The sequence below is a fragment of the Pongo pygmaeus genome, chromosome 2, assembly GCF_028885625.2.
Source record: "Pongo pygmaeus isolate AG05252 chromosome 2, NHGRI_mPonPyg2-v2.0_pri, whole genome shotgun sequence".
NCBI classification, from domain to species: Eukaryota; Metazoa; Chordata; class Mammalia; order Primates; family Hominidae; genus Pongo; species Pongo pygmaeus.
In genome coordinates, this window is record NC_085930.1 from 51,682,110 (window position 1) to 51,709,793 (window position 27,684).

The 27,684-nt window shown below is 36.2% G+C and overlaps 1 protein-coding gene across 19 annotated transcripts in view; it reads right to left on the bottom strand.

Annotated features, from left to right (window-relative positions):
* IGSF11 (immunoglobulin superfamily member 11) overlaps positions 1-27,684 on the bottom strand; it is a 301,378-nt gene that overhangs the window by 106,259 nt on the left and 167,435 nt on the right. Inside the window, exons 1-2 of one of the 19 annotated variants that reach the window (XM_054480097.2) lie at positions 8,311-8,616; positions 7,757-7,838 (exon numbers count right to left, since the gene is read on the bottom strand). The exons of 17 other annotated variants lie outside the window; for them this stretch is intronic. In XM_054480097.2, the coding sequence (XP_054336072.1) occupies positions 7,757-7,766 (10 nt within the window). In that variant the 5' untranslated portion in view covers positions 7,767-7,838; positions 8,311-8,616. Of the gene's footprint in view, positions 1-5,228; positions 5,297-7,756; positions 7,839-8,310; positions 8,617-27,684 lie in introns of those variants that run through there. One more of the 19 variants, XM_063661657.1, reaches the window with a different exon arrangement.

Here is a 27,684-nt window from a genome sequence, read left to right on the forward strand (position 1 = left end):
TTTATACTTACCATATAATCTTTTTACAAACTGCCATCTCAACTAAAAAAAAAGTTTGTGTTAGCTGAAATTCAATTATATTTTGGCCATCTACTCAGTGCTAAGTGAAATGAAGAGTAATAGCTGACTAATTTATCAATATAGATGGCTCTATTACATATTGGTCATCCACATTCATCAATTTACAAGATCACTGCCAAGTTTCCACTTCATTTTATGCCATATCACACAATATATTTCATGGTCGGTATACAATGGCAAGCCACCATAAAATTATGTATCTTCATTTTCTGGCTGAAGCATTAAACAGTCATTACACAGTCTATGTAACATGTAATAGTCTGGCTGTAATATGTAATTGTATTCTATTTCTATGGTACTACAGTTTCCCTTTAGATATAATTTCAGTGCTTTCTCACTGACTTCTCCCCTTCAACCACAAACATTGCTCAGGGACCATCCTAAGGGCAAAGAGCACGGCTTATACTGAACTAATGCACACTCTCTAGATTATCACTCCTCTTTGTCACTTTCCAAAAGATCTCTCTCTCTCTCTCTCTCTCTATATATATATATATATAGTGTGTGTGTGTGTACATATGTATATATGTGTATATACATATGTGTGTGTATACATGCTTATTTGATTCCTACATGTCATGGCATATATATTACGTAGGTAGCATTAACTCAGCAGTATCTCCTAAAACTTGGTGTGAACTTTATCAGAATTCTCTTCAGCAAGTTTCCTATTATTATCACTTCCTCTTGATTTCATATCTGGCTATCAGCTTATGTATTCTACTCCATTTAGGAATCCCCTTTTGGGGGGCAGTTAGTAACACCAGGCCTGCATTTCACATGGCAATTGATTAGTGCTGCCCCTTTAGACAAAGCAGGAGCTTTCCACACTGCCAGGATCCCCACCCACTTCCTGTTATTCCACGATATAACCCACTTTACTCCATCATGTTACCTGTCTGACTCCTGTGGGCATTTATGTTTGCAACCCCTTATTTAAAACTAAGCAAGTAATGTGATTATAATTAGCTATAAAGAACCAAGGCACAAAAGCAGAACCAGGTTTTGCAGTGTTATGATGGACATGCTACTATGATTGCTACCACACTCAAAACTGACTTCAGAGAAAGGAGAAAGAAGCAATTCCATGAACATGAGTCACTATGGTTTATGACATAGGATCTTATTTACATCCTGGCTACAAGTGATCGTACCAGAAATTAGCATTTCACCAAGGAGAGGCTGGACAGCTAATTATGAGGTAACTTATAAGATAATATAGTTTGGGAAAGCAAAGAGTTTGGGAAGGCAGTAGCATGTGAAGAGAGAAGAGTCAAATAACTAAAACAGGCATAAAGAGGGATATTACATAATGATAAAAGGGCGGGCTGATTCATCAAGAACCTAACAGTCCTGTGTATGCACTTCACAACAGAGCTTCAAAGTACAAGAAGCAAACACTGACAGAATTAAAAGGAAAAAAGTGAAAAACCTGCAATTATGGTTGGTGATTGCAACACGTCTCAGTCATTAACTTATAGAACAGACAAAAACAGTAAAAACACAGAAGACCTGAACAATGAACTTAATATAAATGAAAACTTTAGGATGTTCTACCTATCATAGAATATACATTATTTTAAAGTAGACATGGAACATCCATTAAGGCAGAACATATTCTGGACTATAAAATGAACTTTAGAAATTTTTAAATAATTAAAGTTATACAAAGAACATGAGTTAAACTAAACTCAATAGGAAGAAATCTAGAAAACCATCATGTATTTTTTTTTAAATCACTTCGGGCCAGGTGCAGTGGCTCACGCCTGTAATCCCAGCACTTTGGGACACCAAGGCAGGTGGATCACCTGAGGTCAGGAGTTCAAGACCAGCCTAGCCAACATGGCAAAACCTCGTCTCTACTAAAAATATAAAAATTAGCCGGGCATGGTGGCATATGCCTGTAGTCCCAGCTACTTGGGAGGCTGAGGCAGGAGAATCGCTTGAACCCAGGAGGCAAAGGTTGCAGTGAGCCAAGATCACGTCACTGCACTCCAGCCTGGATGACAGAGCAAGACTCCATTTCAAAGAAAAAAAAAAAAAATCACTTCTAAATAATTCACAGGTCAAAGAAGAAATCACAAGGAAGATTAGAAAATATTTTTAATTATGTGAGTATGAAAACACAACATATCAAAATTTATGGGGAAGCAACCAAAGCATTACTTAGAGAAAAGTAATAGCAGCATCTAAATGTGCATATTAGAAAAGAAGAAAGGTTTATAATCAATGACCTAAGTTTCCACCTTAAGAAACTTTTTAAAAACTAATTTAAATTAAATCAAATGCAGGCATACAGAAGCAAAGTATCAAGACAGAGTAGAATTCAATAAAAATAAAGACAGAAAAACAACAGGGTAAATCAATAAAATCAAAATTTAGTTATCTGAGGTCAATAAAATTTATAAATCTCTAACCAGACTGACAAAGAATAAAGAGAAAAGTCACAAATTATCAATATCCGATATGAAAGAAGAGACATAATTACAGATCCTACAGACATTAAAAAGAAGAACAAAGAGATATTATCAGTACCAATAATTCAAACAGCTAACAAATTTAATGGTAAAAGATTTTCCTCCTACAGTAAGGAACAAGGAGAGATGTCTGCTCTTGCCACTTCTATTTAACATGCAGATTGTAGCCACTGCAATAAGGGAAGAATAAGAATTAAAAGACATATAGATTGAAAATTTGAAAGTAAAATTGTATTTATTTGCAGATAACACAACTATCTACATTAAAAATTCTTACAAGTCTACAAAAAACCAACTAATTCTAATAAATTAGTTAAGCAAGGTTTCAGAAATCAAGGCCAATATACAAATAGCAACTATTTTTCTATACAGTAGCAATGAATATTTGGAAATTAAAATTTTAAAATGATACCACTTATAATAGCATCCAAAACATGAAATACTTAGGGATAACCTTAAGAAAATATCTGTAAGATCTGTGCAATGAAAATTACAAAATTTTCCTGAGAGAAATTTAAAGATTTTACTGCATGGAGAGACAAACTGTGACCATTAGTCAAAAGACTCAATACTGTTAAGAGGTCAAGTCAACCCAAATTTATCTTTAGATTTAACAGAATCCAAATCAAATTTTCAGTGAGCTATTTTGTATAAATAGACAAATTACCCCTGAAATGTATGTACAAAAGTGAATATTAGAATAGAATAATTTTCAAAAAGAAAGTAAGTTATAAAGTAATATAGATAAAGTAGCATTGGAATAAGAACATATAGAGAGTCCAAAAATTGATTCATACATAAATGGGCAAATGATTTCCAACAAAGGTGTCAAAGCCATTCAGGGGGAAAAGTTTACTCTTTTTGAAAAACTGCACTGGGGGGAAAAATAATCTCCATATGCGAAAAAAAAAACACCTCTACCCTTATCTAATACTTTATATAAAAATTAACTCAAAATAGATAAAAAATTTAAACATATCAATAAAACTATAAAACTTCTGGAAGAAAACACAGGGGAAATTCTCTATGACTCTGGGTTAGAAAAAGCCTTCTGGAATAGGATACAAAATGCATTAACCACTTAAAAATTGATAAGACCTCATCAGAATTAACAGTTTCTTGTTTTCAAAAGACACTATTAAGAAAATAAAAATACATGCCATAGGTTGGGAAAAAATATTTTCAAAACCCAAGTTCTTATATTTATAATACCTAAAAACTCTTAAAATTCAACAAAACAGTCCAATTTTTTAAATGCACAAAAGATTTGAACAGACACTTCACTATACATAGAAAGCATACAAATGAGTAATAACATCCTGAAAAGATGCTCCACTTCATTATTCAACAGGGAACTTAAAACCATATTGAGGTAATACAAAACATCAACTAGAATATATTATATTAACACGACAATGCTAAGTGTTGACGAGAATGTAGAACAACTAACTCTCATACATTTCTGAAGGAAATGAAAGGTAGTACAGTCATTTGGAAATATTTTCACATTTTATTACAAAATTAAATGTACACTTAACTATACAATCTAGCAATTCCAATTCTAGATATTTATGCAAGACAAGTAAACATACAGATCTACAGAAAAACCTATATGCAAATGTTCACTGCATCTTTATTTGTAAAGCCAAAGTACCAGAAACAACTCAAATGCCCATCAACTTACAAATGGATAAAACAATTGTGACACAGCCATTTAATGAAATATTACTTATGAACAAAAAAAACCTCAAACTTCTGATATATGCAAAATGACTAAATGTTAAAGCTATTGTGCTAAGTGGAATAATCCAGAAACAAATGGCTATATACTGCATGTATCCATTAAAAAAAAAATCTATGGAGAAAGCAAAACTATACAGGCAGAAAACAAAGCAGCAGTTGCCAGATGCTGGAGCTGGGACTGAGGGTTAGAGTTTGGCAGAGACTACTACATAGGTCAGAAGGGAACTCCTTGGAGTTATAGAAATAGTGTACATCATGGTTACAGTAGTGAACACAAGATGAAACATTTGTCAAAACACAGCAAACTATATACCTAGACAGGGGGATTTTATTGTATGTAAGTTATACTTTTTTAAACTTTTTTTTAGAAAAAGGTATGTTGGGAAGCTCACAGAATCATGGAGATGGCTTAAGAAACAAATTAAGAGCTAATCTTCCAGGAAAACATCCATAACTATACTGTAAAACTGGCTTAAGAAAATTGCTGCAACTGTCCCTGTCACCAAACCCCAAATGCCAAAACTTTACTGCAACTACGAATGATGTCTCAGTGCTATATCAGGCACTTAACCCTACAACACTATAATCCTGCAAAGCCATACTCTTATGCTGTTATCTGTGCTAGCAACAGAAGCTCAATATAGAACTTGTTCTGTCATGTTTCTTCTTTCAAGTTTCTTCTTTCAAGTCAGGGCGAGATTCTCTATGTGAATCTGACTGAAGGGCCGAAGCCCAAGCTACACAAGAGGCCAGAAATTTAAGTTCTCATTTCTAATACTGGGGAGGTAGACTCATAATGTGGGAATTCCTCCAAATAGAAATACTATTCAAAATATGATTTGTCAGCCATGAATACGACTATGCTGACTATAGCAAGCGACAAATGAAAACATTAACAATTATGTCTTTCTCCTTCCTCTCTCCTACCTCTTCTAAGCCTATCTTTGTCAAGTTGTCTGTGTATTCCTTTATTGTGTCGGCTTTGCAGGGTGGAAAGATGAAACTACTGAAGACCAACAGGCTTCCTGTCTCTTGTGAAGCCTATGCTCACTGAGGAAGCTACAGTGGGGCAGAGGAGGTAGGAGGGGCTGCCTTTGAGCCTGATAAAGGAGAAAAAATACTACTGGGAGGGGAATGGAAGTTGGCCAAGTTCCTTGACAAGAGGAGATCCATGCTCTCCTTTGCTCAGAGGACAAAGGAAATAATGGTGCCTCAAAGAGGATGGCTGCCCTGGAGACTGAAGCTCTGGTCATCACAACATTCCATGTGTCCTACAAGGCACAGAAGCTGCAGAGCAACACGAAGGATCCTGTGGGCTTGAACAAGGGGCTTGAACAAAAAGCAGTTACTCCACAGAAGACCAGAGGGGTCCTCCCAGCATTCTGGCTCTGTAAGAGAGGCTGCAGCACATAGAAGGGAGCCCCAATAATTCATAATTATCACAATGATTTTTTTAAAAAGGGGTCTCAGATTTGAATTCAACTTGACATTTTAAAAAACAGATATTTCTTAAAAAAACTTTGTTGAGCCTAGAAATGATGAATAAAGTTTAAAAATAAATCTTAATGCCCCAAGCATTAGATAAGGACTTTAAAAAAGATCTCGGTGCTTTCAAAAATTTCAGAAATCGTAGTTTAAAGACAAGGCAGGGAATGGGCAGAGAAAACTGACAGAATCTAGGGGCTATTTTTTCGCTATTTCAGGATTGTCTTTTATTACAATGATAACCCTCTAGCCAAATCTGAACTTCCATGTGACTGGCCTTTTTGAGGGAAAATAAAAATTTCTTGCTGCTTAGCTTTCTAAAGGACGTCTGAAAATCTAGGCTTTTAACTTGGATAATGAATAGGGTGAGAAGAATTTATTTTTCTTTCCTGTATACAGAACACTCTCTGACACTGTGATACTATAGCTGCATGTCCTTATCAGTCTGGTTATTACATTGAGATTTATATTGGGAAATGCTATCTAGAGTTTCCAGATGGCAAGAGGCCAGATAAAGGGCCTTTGCTGTTAAATACAACCGTGTACTCTCAACTTCACCACTTGGTTGAATATAGCTCTACTTGGCTATAATGAGCAAGCTCCATTTGTTTAATGAAGCATTCATATGACAAAAGTGGCTAAATCAACAAGTAGAGTTATTTATGAACAAATAAAGCCATCTGAAACCATCAGGAAGGATGTTACATTCTGAAACCAATTAAATTCTTTTTAAAAATGGCTCAACTGAAATATTTTATTCTTGTTCACCAGTAACACTGCTTCTTTCCAAATTAAACACTATTTTTAAAATTTTTCTTGATTTTTAGATATGTTTGTGTTAGTACTAATTTAACTTCTAACTAGTTTAAAGCATTCTTCAGTTTTTAACATACAAATATTTTAAATGTGGAAGTAGAGAGTTTGGTTATCCTTTTAGAAGTTCTCTTGAAGTCTAGGAATACAGACAGAGGTAATACGGCATCATCATTAGGTTCTGATACAATGTATCTAGATTTAGTTTCTATGACCTTCAAGGCTCTGCTTAATCTGACCTTTGCCTATCTTTCCAGCCAGTCTTACAGTACTTTCTTCCACAGTGGACTTTTCTCAGGTTCAGCAACACACTGCACTCTCCTATTTAAGATTTATGTGGTCTATTGCCTTAGCTTGAAATACATACACACACACAAACACACACACACACACACAAACACACACACACACACACACGATCCCTCTCATTTCTACCTATCCTTCAGATTTCAAAATTCTGCTGTCCTCCAGAACAGACTACCCTTCCTTTTTAAATGCCCTCATGACACCCTGTACTTCCTTGATATAGTCATGACACTTCAAGTTATCTTAATAGAGGCCTTTCTCAATTTGATTCTAAGCAGAACCTGTATGCTCAGGTCTCAGCACACAGAGACCATAATACAGTAAATGTTCAATATATTTGAGGTTCAATGTACTTGATGCTATTCATCAAGAACTTATGTGCCAAGTATTGTTTTAGGCGGTTTATATAAAGCTTAGTAACAAACAAGACTTGGAGGTGATATGATTATTAATCGTATTTTACAGATGAGGAAACTGAGACCCAGAGATGGAGCTGGGATTCAAAACAATGTCTAGTGTGACTCCAGTGCCTTTCCTAACTCCTACCCCTTAAAGCCTCTGAGGAATGCTGAAAAGAGCACAGGACATAGAATCCAGGTACAGCTACTGACTAATTGTGTAGCCTGGGGGACATTATTTTAACTTGTTGGCCTTAGTTTTTGGCATCTTTAAGAAAAGGCATAAAAAATATCTGCCTCACAAAATCACTTTGAAGAAATATACATTAAATGCCTTGCACAAAGGGTTTTTAATAAATAGCAATTGAATTTGATCTCAAAAAATAACCTAACATACAAATAAGCAGGGAAAAAAAAACAGAAAACAGAGGAAAGAAAATAGCATGTATTCACCTAGAGCCATATAATCGTCCCAGGAGCAGCAAACTTCTCAAGAAAATTGTGGTCATACTCTTATTTTGACAGAGATCTGCAACTGTGATTATTAAAAGTAATACAAAGTTACTCTTAAGCATATATTAGGAAGAAGCTTATTTTGGCATGAGTTATTACATATCTATACTTTCCACCCTGCCACCTCAGAGTAAAGCCAAAAAACTTCCCATGATGAAGCCGTGGTGAAATTCAAAAGTGAAATGTAAATGAGAAGTAGGAAAGAAATATTAAAAAACAAAAATTGGTAGGAAATGAAAAGATAAAACTAAATGAAACCACAGAGTGCCGGAAGAATAAGCAAGGAAAGAATACAGGAAGATAATGGGGATAGAAGGCACTGTATTGTTGACAGCATCTGATCTAAAGATTAGTGTTATTTCTAAGCAGATTAACCAAATCCCAACTGTTCCACATCAGGTCCTTTCTCTAAGCTTTTCTTACCTCATATCAGCAAATAAAAAATAAATAAAATTTTAAACACATAAATGAAATTAAAGGAAAAAACCACCCACACAAACCAGAAATGTCCCGGGTTGACAATTCATCCTAATATGCTTATCGTCTCCTTCTGTTCTGTGCCTAGACTAAAATGATGAAAGTCATCAACCTTAAAAGAAGCAAAAAAGAAGAGAATTAGCTCCTCTGTGTAATTTTTTAAAATATAGCATCAAACCATCTTCCCGTCAGCAACAGGCACTGCAGTATTCAAGATCATCACATGAGGGCAGAGGGCATAAAAAAGGATGGTGTGGTGGGAGATTGTTATTTCTGTCCCAGATACAGAGAAGAACTTTTAACCTTATTGTGCTTTTCCTTATCATAATCTTCTCCATAGCAACCATAGAACTGCAGTAGCAAGAAACAGATGGGAAGACAAAAAATATACATACATTATTAACCATTGGCTACACACACACACACATATATATATAAATCCTGAAAAATGAATTCAGTAATGATTTTTTTACATCACTTCCCCCCAAAATTTCATATTGCTATGGAAGACTAACCACTAGAACACTAGGCTAGCATAGTATTATTGTAATTTTTCTATAGCACTTATACTTGCAACCTATTTATAGCACTTTACAACAGATTTAATCTCTAAAATGAGCCTATTTTGCTTAAAAAAAAAAAAAAAAGAAGAAGAAGAAGAGGAGGAAAGAAAGAAATCTTTTGAGGCCCAACAAACAGATTTCTCAATGTTTAGTCCTAAAGAATGGGCTTTTACCTCCCTCACTATTCCTGAATAACTAAGACTGACATAGTAGTCATGTTATAGGATTATGACTTTGTGTCCAATGCATGTCATACTGCTGGTGAAAAGCACTTCTTAACCCTATTAGTCATTCTCCTGAGTTTACCAGAAAATCTAGAAAGGGTCACCACTAACAAGCATTTTTATGACAGGTAAAACAATAAGAGTACAGTCACTCTTTGGGCACAACGCTCCCTACTCTGCTATCACTGTTTCTTTATTTTGGCTTAACGTTTTTAACTGCTTAACAAATGCACATGGCCGGGCGCGGTGGCTCACGCCTGTAATCCCAGCACTTTGGGAGGCCGAGGCGGGCGGATCACGAGGTCAGGAGTTGCTTCCACCAACTTCTGAGTTAAAGGGTTGAGAAAATTGTTAAGAATTTAAGGTACTACAACTACTTAATATTAGTAATTTCCTTCCAAATAATTTTTAAAGTTATTCTCATTTCTCTCCTCCTAAAACAACTTCCAGTTGAGACCAGAAGCAGCAGCAGTCCTCGACACCAATTACAACCTTCCTTGCACAGTGCACACCCTCTGATACACTGAACCCAACGCCTATCCTCCAGCCCCCTAAGTACTAGAGAGGGAGCCTCGCAACATTCCAATTTAATCCTTCAGAAAATTCATTACTCTTCAAAGTTGTCTGTGGTTTTGTGACAAAGATATGACTAGGTGCAAAATGGCTTGCAACTAATTAACAAACACAGAAGCATCCAACAAACATATACGTGTACAATCTGAGGATTTAGGGATGAAATCAGTTATCCAGGTTAGACATCAACAAAAGAGCAGTAATTATAAAGTTTCATGAAGAAAGTGGCTGTTGAGGTGTGGATTATGAGAGTAAGACTGACAAATAACAAGAAATGATTTTGTTATAATCAAGAAGTGAAACTAAATAAATGTTCTTTAAATTGATGGATAAATAAGAATTTATTTACAACAGTAAATAAATCCAATACTTGTTATAAATAAGATAAAGTTAGCTATAAATTCACATTTTCATGTGAGCGTTTTGAAGTATGTAGACAAAGAAAAAACACACACCTCAAGTATACTTCTCAATGATTTCTGATAAAGAACACACCTTTGTAACCAGCACATGCTGTGAAACCAGAAACAAAACATTACCAGATTCCTAAAGAAGCCTTCTTTGTGCCCCTTTTTAGTCACTACCCTCCCCCATTCAAGGTAACTTCTGTCTTGACTTCTAACACCATACTTTCAGTTTTGCCTATGTTAACTTGATATAAATAGAATGATACTGTATATTTTGTGTGTGTTTGGCTTCTTCTGCTCTAACTTTTGTTGGTAAGGTTCATACCGATTGTTAAATACAGCCATAGTTCATTTATTTCTATTACTATGTAGTATACTTGGATTCAGGAATACACCATAACTTAATCATCCATTCTATTGTTGACTGGCATTTAGGTTATAAGCACATGCACAGATGTAGAACAACCACTTTTAAAAAATGGCTTGGCAATTTTCTAAACATACACAAATTCTATGAACCAGCAATTCTATCCCGTGTATGTGTACATATACACACATGTTAAATATATACACAGAAACATGCTGTGAAAGTGCTTTGCAAATGGCAAAATGTAAAATGTAAGGAATGTTACCAAAGAGCTGAAACGCACTGTGGCTTTCTTGCAACACAGATTCTTGGACATATCAGATAATAAATGTATTTTGTACTGAAAATAAGATATTGCCACTGTTGCCCTCAGAAATTACTATAAGAATTCAAGGGTCACGGGAGGAAAAGGCAGAGGAGTACTTAGCTGCAGGAAATCTGCTGGGACACGTCAGGTCTCAGGGACTTGTCTCTACGTGAAAACTTGAGACTTCTGAAAGAACTGGATACGAAAGCAGCGTGCTCAGCCCCAAAACACAAGAAATGAAGTTCCCACAAAATGGGAGATTACAGAATCCTTAACTTGACCAGAAACTGAAGTTAAGTGGGGAAAAGGTCTACATGCCAAAGTTTGGGTCTGGTAAACAGGGTGGTAATAGTCAATGAGGAGGATTAGTGTTGGATGTCATAGTAAATACAGCCATTTGTTGTCCTGTTCTACAGCTCAAATGCAGGGGATTTATCCCTGGTTCCTCAGGAGAAAACTGTAAGAACCTTAAAAAGCAAACATTAGGCCGGGCGTGGCGGCTCACGCCTGTAATCCCAGCACTTTGGGAGGCTGAGGCAGGCAGATCACGAGGTCAGGAGATACAGACCATCCTGGCTAAAACGGTGAAACCCCGTTTCTACTAAAAATAAAAAATAAAAAAAAATAGCTGGGCATGGTGGTGGGCGCCTGTAGTACCAGCTACTTGGGAGGCTGAGGCAGGAGAATGGCATGAACCCAGGAGGCAGAGCTTGCAGTGAGCTGAGATCGCTCCAGCCTGGGCGACAGAACGAGACTCCGTCTCAAAAAAACAAAAAAAAGAAAGCAAACATTACATTTAAAGGCACAATTTTTTTATATAAAATGATAACGAAGGCAAAGACATCCTGATAAACTTCATAAAATAACTGATAGGAAAATGGATACTCTTTGGCCCTGGCTCAACCAGGGCAGCATAAGGGACAAAGGGCACAAGAGGCAACAGAGAGTCCATAGAAAATGTCAACAGCCACCAAGACCATCTGTCCCAAGAAACCAAAAAAAAGAACAAAGATTTTTACCATTCTATTATTGGAGCAGAAAATCACAACTGCTTAACTCCTCTGTTACTATTACTTATGCATTGTCTCACTAGGATTGCTTTAGCCACCTGAGGAAAAAAAAAAAAGTTATACTCTGCCTCAGAGTTGCCCAGAAGCTTAAAAAACCCTATAGGTAGTCTGACCACTCACATTATTGAAAAGAAATACAACACATGAACATACACAGACACAAAAACCACACAAACATCACTTCAAGAACAAGATTCTCCTGAAATCTAACACTCCACAGTTGTTAACATTTAAGAGGCTTGAACAATGAAGCATGCATAGCTGAAATGTGATGAAACCTCAACCTGAGATCTGTTATCTTTCCTCTGAGGGCTCTAAGCAGTTTCACTTTTGCATGTATTATTCTCAACATTCTTGCAAATTAGGTGGGCACTGCTCCTGTTATCTTCATTTTATACACAAAATAAGGAACAGAGTAGTAAAGCAGCTTGCATAAAGTAATCCAAAAAATTTCTCAAAGCCAAGACTGAAATTCAAGTCTCATGATGTTCACTTTCTTTCTACTGTAACACACAGCCCCAGGAGAAAGGATTAAGCAAACAGCTGTTCCAGGTAGGTCAAAAAGCCTCTGCATATCTCCCCTTGGGGAGAAGTGATGAATTTACTCTAATGTAAGGGTAATGTTTGAAATTAATTTAGCAATGAAAATTGGCCTTAGTCCTCAAGCCCAAGGCCTAGAATAAATTAGGTTATGCTGGAGAGGGGAAGGAACAATTACCAATGCAAACCCTCAATAAAGAGGGAAAATATAAAGAATTATCCCTAATATTTATTGAGTCAGGACTGGAAGTATAAATTTATACTTCCCATTAACCATATAATACTTGATGCTACCACTCTTTCTAAAGAAACCACAGCACATACACGCTCACTCTATACTTTGTTTAAGGAGTAACATGCGGGCTCCATCATGAATGGCAAAAGAGACACAATCCTATCCACTAACCTGAATATCCCTAAGGGATCTGATCTGTTACATCACCTCCTCCCAGCTCAAGCTTTCTCCGGTTAAGTTCTAACAGAGTAAAAATTCTTCAAATCACCATTAAGGTTAAAATTGTGCTATTTCCTATTATAAACAATAAAGCATTATTCTAGTGATAGCAAATGTTGATTGCCACCACGAGATACGACAGTATTATGACACAGTAAAAAATTCCTAAGGTAATATGCCTTTTATATATTTTATAGAGAATATTCAAGGTTAAGGTTTCTCACTGATGTATTTCTCCTAGTGGGTGAAAAAAATACACACACGCAAACATATATATACCGCAACTCAATTTTCCCCTTCTTGCCTGGAAAGGTATTCATAATGTATCTATATAATAGATACATTATAATAATACATTACAATAATGTATAAATGATTCTATTTATATCAAGTTAATAATAGGCAAAACTAAAAGTACGGTGTCAGAAGTCAAGACAGAAGGTCATGCAGGAAAATAAACTACTTTGTTCCCCTATGGAATTTTCTCCTCAACGTGGAGAATCAACTAATGCCAGAGGCCTACAGTCACCAAACCAAGAGCTTTGATGGGGTTGGGGGAACCTGAAAAACAAACTTGTAAGCTGCTGCTTGGGAGCAGATTAACAGCTAAGTAGCATAAGACCAGTCTTACAGTACTGTGTATTACAGGTCTGCTGGCTCTGGCTTGGTGATTTCTCACCTTGTAGTCACCATTCCTTGTAGTCACCAAAGAATGGATAAGTTGGTAGACAGTAATGAATGAATATGTTTACAAGCCATTAGGTCAGCTCTATCCAACAGAACTTTCTGTAATGATGAAAATGTCCTGTATCTGCACCACCCAACACAGTAGCAGCCACATGTGGCTACTCAACATCTGAATTGTACCTAATGTGACTGAGGAACTGAATTTTAATTTAGATGTCCACATGGGGCTAATGGCTAGCATGATAGATAGCACAGCTTTAAATACTCAGTCTTTTTATAGAACTAAGCTATGTTTGATGCATGTATACCTTATATCAGGGACTGCAACTGGTGATTCATAGACCAAAGCTGGCTGACAAATGAGTACAGTTTGGTGATCATAGTATTTTGGCTTTTAATCTAAATTGAAACTTATAGACAGGGTACTCCCCAGTTGGCCACTGTATCTTAACATTTTCTAATTCTCCATCACACAGATACAACTACACACACACATAAGCATTTGATTTTTCTATCCTACAAAATGTGGTAGTATTATTTTTCAGATTCTTTTTCACAAAACATCACTTCAAGAAAGCTTCAAGTGATATTTCTTTTAAAAATAATAATAGGCTAATAATAATATCTATCCCTTTATTGGTTATTTACTATGTGTTAGGAACCATTCTAAGTTCTTCACCCATATTAGTTCAACCCATCAGTATCGACTGGGATTGGTTCCAGGACACCCCCCAGACACCAAAATCCCTAAATGCTTAAGTCTCTTACATAAGATGGTACAGTATTCGCATGTAACCTACAAATATTCTCTCAAATACCTTAAATCATCTCTAGATTACATATAATACCTAACACAATGTAAATGCTATGTAAATATAGTATTGTGTTTGTATTTGTATGTTTTATCATTGTGTTTTTTTTTAAATTTCTTCCCAAAATATTTTCAATCTGTGGTTGGTTGAACCCATGGATGCATAACCCACAAATATGGAGGACTGACTGTATACATGCAGACATATCTCAGAGATATTAGAGATTTGCTTCCAGACCACCAAAATAAAGTAAAAATCTCAATAAAGCAAGTCATAACATATTTTTTGGTTTCCCAGTGCATATAAGTTGTATTTACACTATACTGTATGTAGTCTATTAAGTATGCAGTAGCATTATATAAAAAAAGTACATATCTTAAAATAAAAAATACTTCATGGCTAAAAATGCTAACGATCATCTGAGCCTTTAGTGAGTCATCATCTTTTTGCTAATAGAAGGTCTTGCCTCAATGTTGATGGCTGCTGAATGATCAGGTTAATGGTTACTGACAGTTTGTGTGGCTGTGGTAATATGGCAACAGTGAAGTTTGCTACTTTGACACTCCTTTCATGAAAGATTTCTCTGTAGCAGGCAATGCTATTTGATAGCATTTACCTACAGCAGAAACTCTTTCAAAATTGGAGTCAATCCTCTCAAATCCTGCTATTATCATCTAAGTTGATACGATATTCTAAATCCTTTGTTGTCACTTCAACATTGTTCACATCTTCACCAGGAGTAGATTCCATCTCAAGAAACCATTTTCTTTGCTCATCCAGAAGAAGCAACTTCTCATCTGTTAAAGTTTTATCATGAGATTGCAACAATTCAATCACATCTTCAGGCTCCATTTTTTTAAGATAGAATAAGCTTCTAATATAAAGATGATTGAGCGTTTGTCAAACTAGGGTATAAATATTACTGGAATTTCCCATGATTTTTTCAGAAAACTTGTAGATATACAAAAATGAGAAGTAAAAATTAGATCTTAAAACTGAAATATGACCCATAAGACACAAGCACTTAAAGGAATTATATTAATAAAGTTTTGAATGCACTGATCAAATGGTGAAATCACTTTATTTGGAAAACTCCTGTTTTTATGTTGTTATTTTTCCTGAGATCTTAAAATTATTTTTTAACTTTTTTTATTTCCATAGGTTTTTGGGGAACAGGTGGTGTTTGGTTACATGGATAAGTGCTTTCGTGGTGATTTGTGAGATTTTGGTGCAACCATCACCTGAGCAGTATACACTGTATCCAGTATGTAGTCTTTTATCCCGCACCCCCCTTCCAAACTTTCCCCCCTTTCCCAAAGTCCATTATATTATTTTTATGCCTTTGAACCCTCACAGCTTAGCTCCTGCCTGTGAGTGAGAACATATGATGTTTGGTTTTCCATTCCTGAGTTACCTCACTCAGAATAATGGTCTCCAGTTCCATCCAGGTTGCTGTAAATGCCATGATTTCAACGCTTTTTATGGCTGAGTATTATTTCATGGTACACATGAATATATACCCCAATTTCTTTATCCACTCGTTGATTGATGGGCATTTGGGCTGGTTCCAATATATTTGCAATTGCAAACTGTGCTGCTATAAACACACATGTGAAAGTATCTTTTTTGTATAATGACTTCTTTTCCTCTGGGTAGAGACCCAGTAGTGGGATTGCTGGATCAAATGGTAGTTCTACTTTTATTAACAGTTATTTAAGGAATCTCCATACTGTTTTCCTTAGTGGTTGTACTAGTTTACATTCCCACCAGCGGTGTAAAATTGTTCCCTTTCTACCTCATCCATGCCAAAATCTATTACTTTTTGATTTTTTTTAATTATGGCCATTCTTGCAGAAGTAACGTGGTATCGCATTGTGGTATTGATTTGTATTTCCCTGATCATTAGTGATGTTGAGCATTTTTTCATATGTGTGTTTGCCACTTGTATGTCTTCTTTTGAGAATTGTACCATGGCCTTAGCCCACTTTCTGGTTGGATAGTTTGTTTTTTTCTTGCTAATTTGTTTGAGTTCCTTGCAGATTCTGGATATTAGTCCTTTGTCAGATGTATAGACTGTGAAGATTTTTTCACACTCTGTGGGTTGTCAGTTTACTCTGCTGATTGTTTCTTTTGCTGTGCAGAAGCTTTTTAGTTTAATTAAGTCCCATCTATTTATCATTGTTTTTGTTACAGTTGCTTTTGGGTTCTTGGTCATGAGATCCTTCCCTAAGCCAACATCTAGAAAGGTTATTCCAACGTTATCTTCTAGAATTTTTATGGTTTCAAGTCTTAGATTTAAGAACTTGATATATCTTGAGTTGATTTTTGTATAAGGTGAGAGACGATTCCATTTCATCCTTCTATTACATGTGCCTTGCCAATTATCCCAGCACCTTTGTTGAATAGGGTGTCCTTTCTCCACTTTATCTTTTTGTTTGCTTTGTCGAAGATCAGTTGGCTGTAAGTATTTGGCTTTATTTCTGGGTTCTCTATTCTGTTTCATTGATTCATATGCCTATTTTTATGCCAGGACCATGCTGTTTTGGTGACTATGGCCTTATACTGTAGTTTGAAGTCAAGTAATGTGAAGCCTCCAGATTTGTTCTTTTTACTTAGCCTTGTTTGGCTATGACGGCTTTTTTGGGGGGTTCCATATGAATTTCCAAGTCTAGTTATTTTGCTATTTCCAACACAACCGCAGTGACTTCCTCTTCTGAAGTCTTGAACCCCTCAAAGTCATGCACAAGGGTTGGAATCGATTCTTACAAATTCCTGTTAATGCTAATATTTTGACTTCCTATGACAAAAATGTTCTTAATGGCATCTGGAATTGTAAATCCTTTCCAGAAGATTTTCAGTGGACTTTGCCCTGATCCATCAGAGGAATCACTCTCTATGGCAGTGACAAAATGCATCAAACAGCCAAATTGTGAATGAAAAGGATAAGTTGTGTGTTCACTGGAGTAGCATTTTTAATTTCCTTCAATACTTATGAAATGTATTTCTTAAATAAGAAGACTTGATAGTTGAAGTTATTCCTTGATTGACAGACCACACAATGAATAAATGTGGTTAAATGCTATCAAATGGTGAAATCACTTCAAAACCACAACGCGATACCACCTTACTCCTGCAAGAATGGCCATAATAAAAAAAAAAAATAGATATTGGCATGGATGAGGTAGAAAGGGAACAATTTTACACTACTGGTGGGAATGTAAACTAGTACAACCACTATGGAAAACAGTGTGGAGATTCCCTAAAGAACTATTAGTAAAAGTAGAACTACCATTTGATCCAGCAATACCACTACTGGGTATCTACTCAGAGGAAAAAATGTCATATGAAAAAGATACTTTCACATGCATGTTTATAGCAGCACAATTTGCAACTGCAAAAATATGGAACCAGCCCAAATGCCCATCAATCAATGAGTGGATAAAGAAATTGTGGTATGTATGTATGTATACATATACACACACACACACACACACACACACACACCATGGAACACTACTCAGCCATATAAAGAAATGAAATAATGGCATTCACAGCAACCCAGATGGAACTGGAGACCGTGATTCTAAGTGAAGTAACTCAGGAATGGAAAACCAAATATCATATGTTCTCACTCACAGGTGGGAGCTAAGCTGTGAGGGTTATCATCTATAATTTTTATGGTTTCAGGTATTAAAGTCTTTGAACAATCTTGAGTTGATTTTTCTATAAGGTGAGAGATGAGGATCCAGTTTGATTAGCTGTCATGAAAACAACATTAATCTCCTTGTACAGCTCCATCAGCACTCTTGGGTGACCAAATGCATTGTCAATGAGCACTAATATTTCGAAAAGAATCTTTTTTTTCCGAGCAGTAGGTCTCGACAGGTGGCTTAAAATTTTCAGTAAACCCTGCTATAAACAGATGTGCTATCACCCAGGCTTTGTTATTCCATTTACGAAGCACAGGTAGAGAAGCTTTAGTGTCATTCTTAAGGGCTCAAGGATTTTAAGGATGGTAAATGGGTGCTGGTTTACCACTTAAAGTCACCAGTTGCGTTAGCTCCTAACAGGAGAGTCAGCCTGTCCTTTGAACCTTTGGATCCAGTCATTGACTTCTCTCTAGCTGTGAAAGTCCTAGATGGCATTTTCTTCCAACAGAAGGCTGTTTTTCATCTCCATTGAAAATCTGTTGTTTAGTGTAGGTACCTTCATCAATGATCTTAGCTAGAACTTCTGCACAACTTGCTGCAGCTTCTAAATCAGCACTTGCTGCTTTACCTTGTACTTTCATGTTATGAAGACAACTTCCTTCCTGAAACCTCATGAACCAACCTCTGCTAGCTTCAAACTTTTTCTGTGCCTTCCTTGCCTCTCTGTCTTCACAGAATTCAGAAAAGTTAGGCCATTGCTCTAGATTAGGTTTTGGCTTACAGAAATGTTGTGGCTGGTTTTATCTTTTATCCAGACCAGCAAAACTTTCTCCATATCAGCCATAAGGCTGTTTCACTCTCTTATAAGTTGTGTGTTCACTGGAGTATCACTTCTAATTTCCTTCAAAAACTTTTCCTTTTCATTCACAACTTGGGTGTTTAATACCAAGAAGCTTAGCTTTTGGCCTATCTAGGCTTTCAACATGCCTTCCTCACTAAGCTTAATCATGTCTAGCTTTTGATTTAAAGCAAGAGATGTGTAGCTCTTCCTTTTCACTTGAATACTTCGAGGCTATTACAGGGTTATCAACTGGCCTAATTTCAATATTGTTTTGTCTCAGGGAACAGGCAGGACAGAGGAGAGAAAAACTGGCAAACAGCTGATCAGTGGAGCAGTCGGAACACACACAGCATTTGCTAAGTTTGCCATCTTATATGGCTAGTTTATGGCACCCCAAAACAATTACAACAGTAATATCAAAGATCGCTAATTGCTACAAAGCTGCAGAGTTAAGAAAAAAGAGATCACTGACCACAGATCATCATAATAGACAGAGAATAATGAGAAAGTTTGAGATATTGTGAAAATTACCAAAGTGTGATAAAGAAACACAAAGTGACCATATGTTGTTGGGAAAACAGTGCTGATAGACTCACTAGATGCAGGGTTGCCTTAAACCTTCAATGTGTGAAAAATGTAATATCTGTGAAGCATAATATACTGAAGCACAATAAAACAACGTATGCCTCTGTGAGTGTGTTGTGGGGGGGGGTGGTTTATTATGAGGAACTAGCTCACTAGATTAGAGAGGCTGAGAAGTCCCATGATTTTCCATCTACAAGCAGGAGTCCCAGGAAAGCTTGGGTGTAACTCAGTCCAAATCTGAGGGTCTAAGAACCAGTGGACTTGATTATGCAAATTCCTGTTCAAGGGCAGAAGATGAGATGAGACTTGTCAACTCAGACAGTAAGGCAGGAAAACAAGGTGAATTCCTCCTTCTTTCATTTTTTGTTCTATTCAGGCTCTCAACTGACTACACGATGTCTACTCACACTGGGGAGGGCAATCTACTTTACTTAGTCCAACTACTCAAATGCTAATCTCAGCTAGAAAGACCCCACAGACACACTCAGAAAAAAATGTTTAATCTAGGTACCCACAGCCCACTCAAGTTTACACATAAAATTAACCAGAGTTAATTATTAATTCAATTTCTTTAACAGACATAGGCTTGTTTAAATTATTTCTTCTCATGTGAGTTCTGGCAAACTGCGTCTTTTAAGGAACTGGTCCATTTCACCTAAGTTAACAAATGTGTCGACATAGAGTTGTTAATAGTATTCTCTTATCAGAATCAAATTTTGAATATAAGAAGTCTGGTCCCAGAGTACATGCATGCTCTTAACCATCACACTCGCCATTCCTTGTAGGCTAGCTTATTTTCTCCAATCACCATTTATTTCACAAGCAACATATTTTAAACATAATTTTTTCAATGCAATTACTAGTCTCCACTTTACCTCTGTTTTGAGGTAAAGTAGAAAGTAATTCCTATTTTGAAAGAGCAGTCAACTGCCAGCAGAGGCTTAAGCGGAAAGTGCTCTGTCTATAGGCTAAACACAGGAACACCCAGTTTTGTTACCAACTTGACCAAGGATAAAGTAACTAGCATTCCTTTCTTTGCCTCCAAAAAGGACATCAATCCACAAACTTCTATCTTTCTTACCTTCTCTGGGCTACTAAGCCTATTACATGTTTCCAATTTGACTAGGAAGACATTAGCAAAATAAGCTAGTTTTACAATAGCTGAAAAGCCCTCCTCCTAAAATCAAAGGTGCTAAAATACAAAAGTGGAAGTTCAGAAGGAAAAGAAATCTTAAACTTAACAGTACTTATTCTAGAATCACTTGAAAATCACCTTTTTTCTTCTGTTTCCCAGAATTACAGATACTGCCCCAAATTTCTGCATAGTATTTCAGAGAAGGTAGGAAAAAATTCAAAGTCTACTAAAAGAAAGGTTAAATAAATTTCACAATTAGCCTTGCCAATGATGAACATCATTACTGTCCTTCCGTAAAAGAAGAAAGAAATACATGAAAGTTGACAAATGTTGGCAATAAACTACAATCCAGAAACCACTGTTATTACCCATTATTCTGACCACCATTTATGCTTTAAAGTGAAAAGGACGGGGAACATAGACATATTTTGTAACTAAATTTGTTAATTTTTCCCTTTCCTTATCACACTGTATTCAGAGATGCTTATATGAGGACTATGGCCAGGAATCTTATAGCCATGCATTTCATTAGTTTCCAACTTTGTGGGAAAAAAACAAGAAAATGTTATAAGCAGCAAGATAAAAAAAATTATTACAAAGCATGCATGCACATTCACTATAATAACTTCAAGAAATATAAACATTTTATAGTTATGATTGTTTCCACCCCTAGAATTAATTCAAAAATGAAGAATGCTAGATTTACTTGCAGTGAGTAAAAAGCTGATATAATGACAAGGTCAGTCTGTGACATTAAGGATTAATAAGTGTGTTTTATAATAGATGTTCTTCAACACTGAATTATCACCAAAGGCATTATTATAATAATACGATGAAACAGAAGTATAGACAAACAGAGAACAGCTATTTTATTAAGGGCGAGTTTTGCCCTTAGCATTGAGTTAGGCATTGTGGAGAATACAAAAGCAGCAAATGAGATTCTCAACATTAATAGAAGTCATCATTTCACTTCATAAATTCCAAGCGCAGACTCCCCCTATTTCCTTCTGGCAGAAATTCTACTTTTGCTGAATTCTATGGACTGGAGAGGCACCTACAAAATACGTGTAGGGGAGAGAAGGCTGTTTTGCTCGTAAATAAAGTTGGATACATCATATTAGATGTTAAAGCTGCACTTTAGAGGTGCCGTATGGATTTGGTAAGGAGTACAAATAGAAAACCCATTCTGCAATATGTGTAGAAGAGTTTTCTTTAGACAGAGAGTCTATTATGATGGTCCCTGCCATGAATTGTGGACCACAAGTCTCTGCTTAGACAAGATACAAGCCTCTAAGTAACATTCCTGATTGAGATTACATATGCTACTGGATGTCAGAAAAGGAAGAGATAGACATGGCTTGGGTCAAAAGGGAAAGACTGTGGACAGTTTGAGTAGCGAGATATGGAAAAACAGGGAGAAGAATAAACAGCAAGGAAGTGGTACCATACTCTAGACAAACAAAACTCCAATAAATGCCTCACAGAGAGTTATGTCAAGGGTTATTCATGACGGAATAACAGGTGAGTAATAACATTCATGGATAACGTGACCCAACCAAAGGACTACCAAAGCCATTCTTAGCCAGGTGTCATTGCTGAATTCACAGAAAGAGAGCAACTACTATGAATAGTAAGTGGTTTTCCTCAAAGAAAACAGACAATAGGTATCCTAAATTTTTAGGGGAGCATGGCCTGAGGAAGTCTTGATTAGAGAGAATAGCTGTGTATGTGTACACATGTGTGTTTAATTACTGCTGCTACTGTCGTTGGTAAGAAACAACAAATGTGGGCCGGGCGCAGTAGCTCACACCTGTAATCCAGCACTTTGGGAGGCCAAGGCAGGCAGATCACGAGGTCAGGAGATCGAGACCATCCTGGCTAAAACGGTGAAACCCCGCCTCTAAAAATACAAAAAATTGGCTGGGCGTGGTGGCGGGCGCCTGTAGCCCCAGCTACTCGGGAGGCTGAGGCAGGAGAATGGCGTGAAGCTGGGAGGTGGAGCTCGCAGTGAGCGGAGATCGCACCACTGCACCACAGCCTGGGTGACACAGCAAGATTCCGTCTCAAAAAAAAAAAAAAGAAATAACAAATGTGTCGAACAAAAAGGTTATACACTCAGGTAGTAATGTGGCTCAGTCCTTAAAGTTAAGGCTTTCAAAGGATCACTGAAATTAAAACTGTTTAATATCTAGAACTTTGAAAATGTTCCTATTATCTAGCCCAGTAATTCCATTTCAAGGAATATGTACCAAGAAAACAATCAAATATGCCAGGATTTACAAAGAAATGTGTGTAGTACGGCATTACTTAAGATGGTGAAATTTTAAAAATAACCTAGATGTCCAGCAACAGAGATATTGTTCATCAAAAAACTACTATATGGCTATTTTTCTAACTGCTTTTGAAAAATACTTAGGGAAAAGGGAAGCTGATTGTGTTATTAGGTGATGAAAATGCAAGATATAAAATTCTATAAAATGTATTTTATCATATACGTATGTATAAAATGTATCCTATACAGGTATTAATAATGCAAATATATCTAATTTAAAAATTACTATTTTGCCGGTCAATTATTCTTTAACAGTATTTGTTCCTCCTAGCTACAACATATACAATTTATTTCAGACAATTTAAGGGGAAAAAAACAAAAAAATAAAATAAAAATCACTTATAATATCACTACTCAGAGATGAAGACTATTGGTGTATATATACACCTAATCTTTTCCCATGCATTTATTGTATTACTTTTATAATCACATAGTAAGGCTACAAATTTATTTTTTGGCAGGGGTTAATTTTTGTGGTAACATATTACAAATTTACTTTTGAAACATTCAACTGTGTAAAGAAAATGCAGCTTCTTTCATTTATATAGTTGATTTAATCATCCTTAGGAACCCCATCCTAGTGGGTAGTGGGAAAACAGACTTGCTAATCAGCAATATTTCAAGCTTTTCCAGCTTAGACAATCCTTTGGTTTAAACATTCATTTATTTGAAATCTGACCTGCCAAAACAGCTGGTTTAAATGATCCCCTTTGGATGACTCAGGGACTTCAAGACAGTCTCTTAGAGCTCCACTCCCATCCAGGAAGATTAAAAGACACAATCTGTAAAGAGGCTCACAAGAGCCTTCTGGTGAGAGGGAGGGCTTTGGTCCAGCTGATGCCCCTAGGCATCATTGCTGTTGTCAGCTACAAAGTGACCCTCTTCCTGGGGCCAGTTCCTGCTGAGATGTGGCTGGTCCTAGGCTTCTTTGAAGAAACCTGCTGGCACCTGCACTGTGGTCGTAGACAGTTTACTCTGCTAACAAAGTCCCTGCGTAGAGCCTGCTCTCCTCCAAAACCAGGCTTCTGCAAGTTCACAGGCTCTTTCATACATCCCCACCACACTTATTCCTTAAAGCTCAGGGCACTGTATAATACACAAAGCAGCAATTTTCCTACACAAAAATTATACCTCAAAAAAAGCTATTTTTTACAGTGGTAAAGGAAAATTTGTTTAAAATGTTTACATTAACAAAAAGAAAAGTCTCAAAATAAATTAATTAACCACACAATGAATAAGTTAGAAATTGCGTAGAAAAATAAACTCTAAAAACATAGGAGAAAAGGAATTTTTTAATGATCCTACAGTTCTTGGCCTAAGGTGAGTGTGTAAATGGCGATCCAGTGGCGAGATCCAGTGGATACTAAGGGTATGAGAGTGAGTTCAGACAATAATGGGGTACACTGTTTGCAATCAATTTAAAAATAATAGTATAGCTCACTAAAAGTCAGTTTGCTTCTTGTTGTCACTGTGAAATAGCAATTGTAAACAATGTCATTAATAAATTACTCCCTGTTAAAATGTGTTGGTCTATGTGCCCAATAATTGCCATGGTTACTGTTAAGTTTTAGCAATAGCTATGTAATATATGTGTAAATGCTGAACCAACACATTCTCATTTCTTATACTTTAATAAATGTGGTATGCCCCATGAAAGTTATTTCAGAAGGAACACTAATTATATGGGATTTACAGATAGGTAATTATATGGCCTGGACTCTGATACATGTTTGTTGGAAAAACTTGGAGCTCATTTCAGGTGTAGTTTCTGTCTCTGACCCATATATGTCTCCAACTACATATTCCTGTGCTTACAGGTTAGATTCTAAATAAACAATGAAAGAAAGAAACACAATTTGAGATATTTCCATTTTGTTCTTCTACCTGCAAATTATTTTCTGAAATTTGTAGAGTTCACTCTTTTGGAAGTTTCTTCACAAGTTCTCCCCTTTCTTTTGTCAATTATTATATTATTATAATTATGTGACTATATAAGTTTTCCTTTTTGTACTATAATACTTTGTTGCTGATATGATTATATGCACACAGATTTCAATAAAAAAAATTTTCTGCCATTATTTGTTCCATTTCATTATTATTAGTGAAAACAATTTTGTCATATAGGAAAGGTGAGTCTTAAAAAATAATCTACTCTGGTTGTCAAGCACTCTGGAGAGGTCACTGGTGGGACCATTTAATAAAATGGAAAATACAGGTGGAAGAAGTATTTGGGGGAAAATGACTTTGGGTTCAATTTTAGACACTGAGTTTGAAGGTTCTGAGGGACAGACAGGTGAAAACGACCAGTATGTAGCCATAAATAAAGGTAAAGAGCAAGATCTGGAAATCACAAAAAAGTGGGCCATGAAGGTAGTGAAACCAAATAAGAGATCATCCAAGCAAAAGACAAAAAATAAAGGCTAGAATTCTGTGGGCGTACCTACAAATGAGTGGTAGGCAGAGGAAGCAGAACTAGAGAATAAGAATAAGAAGGAATAACTGGAAGGGCAAGACAAGCACCTAGACAAGTGAGAAATAGGGAGGAAAACAGTAATCACAGGAATAAAAAGCTATAAACATCAATTTTTATGTGTAAGTCAGTTTATCATGAAGCTTGCAAGCCAGTAACACTAGACTTGGCTACCAGGAGTTCTCTGGTAGTCTTTACAAAAGCAGTTGCCAAAGAGTAGTGCCACTTCGCTGACACAGATGATTGGACAATTAGAAACCCACACTGCCCACTCTAGGTAAGCCATAGTGGAAATCTCTGGGCTCTGGTGAACTATAGAATGTGGTCCCTGAACCACATGCATCAGGATTATCTGTCATACCCGTCTAAAATGCTGATTCAAGGACCCTACTTCAGATACTCAAATCAGAATCTCAGAGGTAAAACTCAACACTATGTATCCTAAGCACCCAGGTAATTCTTAGGCATGCTAAAATTTGAGGACCACTGCAGTATATGTTCTTCAAGGTCCATTCTACCTCTGATATTCTGGACTTCAATGGATTGTCTCTCTCTGACAATAGGATGTGAAATCACGATTACTAACATCAATGCAGAAGTCAGCAATTACATATTAAACATACAATAATCAGAAGCACTGAGGGCAAAAATAATACTTTTTATTTACATCAATGCATTCTGATCATGTGATATCTTTATTCTGATGAGGGTTGAGGTGCTATAGCCCTAGGGGATAATTATGTTCATAGATAGCTAAGAGACTCATGGAGATAGGATTCTGGGCCAGGAAAACTGTGAAACAAGAATTGAAAAAAGAAAAAGTTCTGTTTAGTAGTACTGAGGTGCTGAAAAGAAGTCAGAGAACCTAAAAGCACTAGATTCCTATTGTTAGATGTATTCAGAAATACTTAGTTATTGTCTTTCTTTTGGTTGGGAAAAGAACTATATTTCTATTTATCTATATATAGAAATAAAGAGTCAATGTTTCTAATCTATATAGAGAGACAGAGAATCAATGTTTTTTTCCTTAGGGAGGCTACAATTTTAATTAATATTCTCTAATTGACATTGACTTTAATTGACTGGTGACAGTCTTATGATGGGCCCCTCTGCCAAGCTTCCTGAGTGAGAATCACAACGAGCTCCATTATAAAGAGAAGCCTTTTGTTCTTAGTGATCTCCGCCTAAGCAATGTTTTTTAGGTCTCAGAATATGAGAGCCAGAAAGATCCTTGAGAGACCATTTAATTCAACTTTCTATACCTTACTTTCTAAAATCATTACACCTACCCATCCCCACCCTCACAGTCTAAAGGATCTGCTCACTTCACTTGAGTTCTTCCACAGTTATGTCCTTTTGACTCACCTACAGCATCCTATATATTGGATTACCTTGGGGAAACTGGTATTCAGGTATACATTACATTATGGGTTTGTATATTTGTTTCAAAGAGTTTTTAATAAAACAGCAACTAAGTGAAAAAGAAATCAAGAAAGTTGGGTGGGTTAAATCTGTATATGTCTCCTAATCATAGTGTTCCATAGACAGTTAACCAACATGCAGACAATGAGTGCAAGTCAGAGGATGGGATGAAGAATGGGCAGAGCTAAAGAGGGAAAAAAAGGGGTCAGGACAGACTTTCCACCAGTATGTCACAGGCTAAGAAGAGGGTCTGAAAACACTAGCTTAAGGTAAGTACACACTTTACAGCAAATACACAAATTATTTGCAGGAAGAAAGCATGGAGAAGGGAGGAGATACAGATAGGAAGAAGGGAAGACATTTTACACTTTTAACTACCTATTAGGATTTCTTAGACTCTGAGCATATGGAATATTTCACAGGTAATGAAAATTGTTTTAAATTCAAATAAGATCACTTCTAAAGTACTTAATTAAAATAAAAATCTTACCCAATTTATGAGAAGAATATTACAAAAACTCATTCTAATGTTTGAAATTCCTATTAGGAAATGTCTACCAAATCTATCATATAGTCTACCAAATCTATCATACAAGAATTTAAAGCAGTATTTATTTTGTCTTCGGCATTCCATAGCTCATAGTTAGCCTCAGAATACAACAATAGTTGATATGGTTCAGACTAGAAATATACTGTCCCTTGACTTTTTTCCTAACCACTAAACCCAGTTTTCATAATTGTCTTTAAATTCTGTATAACTTCCACGTACTTTATGCATAAGTGACTCCTCTTTGCCGAGCGGTTATGTACCTTGCCCAGAGTTGACAAGAATTCAAGGGCTAGCCATAAGCAGATCTTAGATTCAGATCCTGAATCTTTTTTCTGGTCACAGAATCATTTAAAAATCTGATAAAACTCATAGGCTGATTATCTTCCCAGAAAAATAAACATA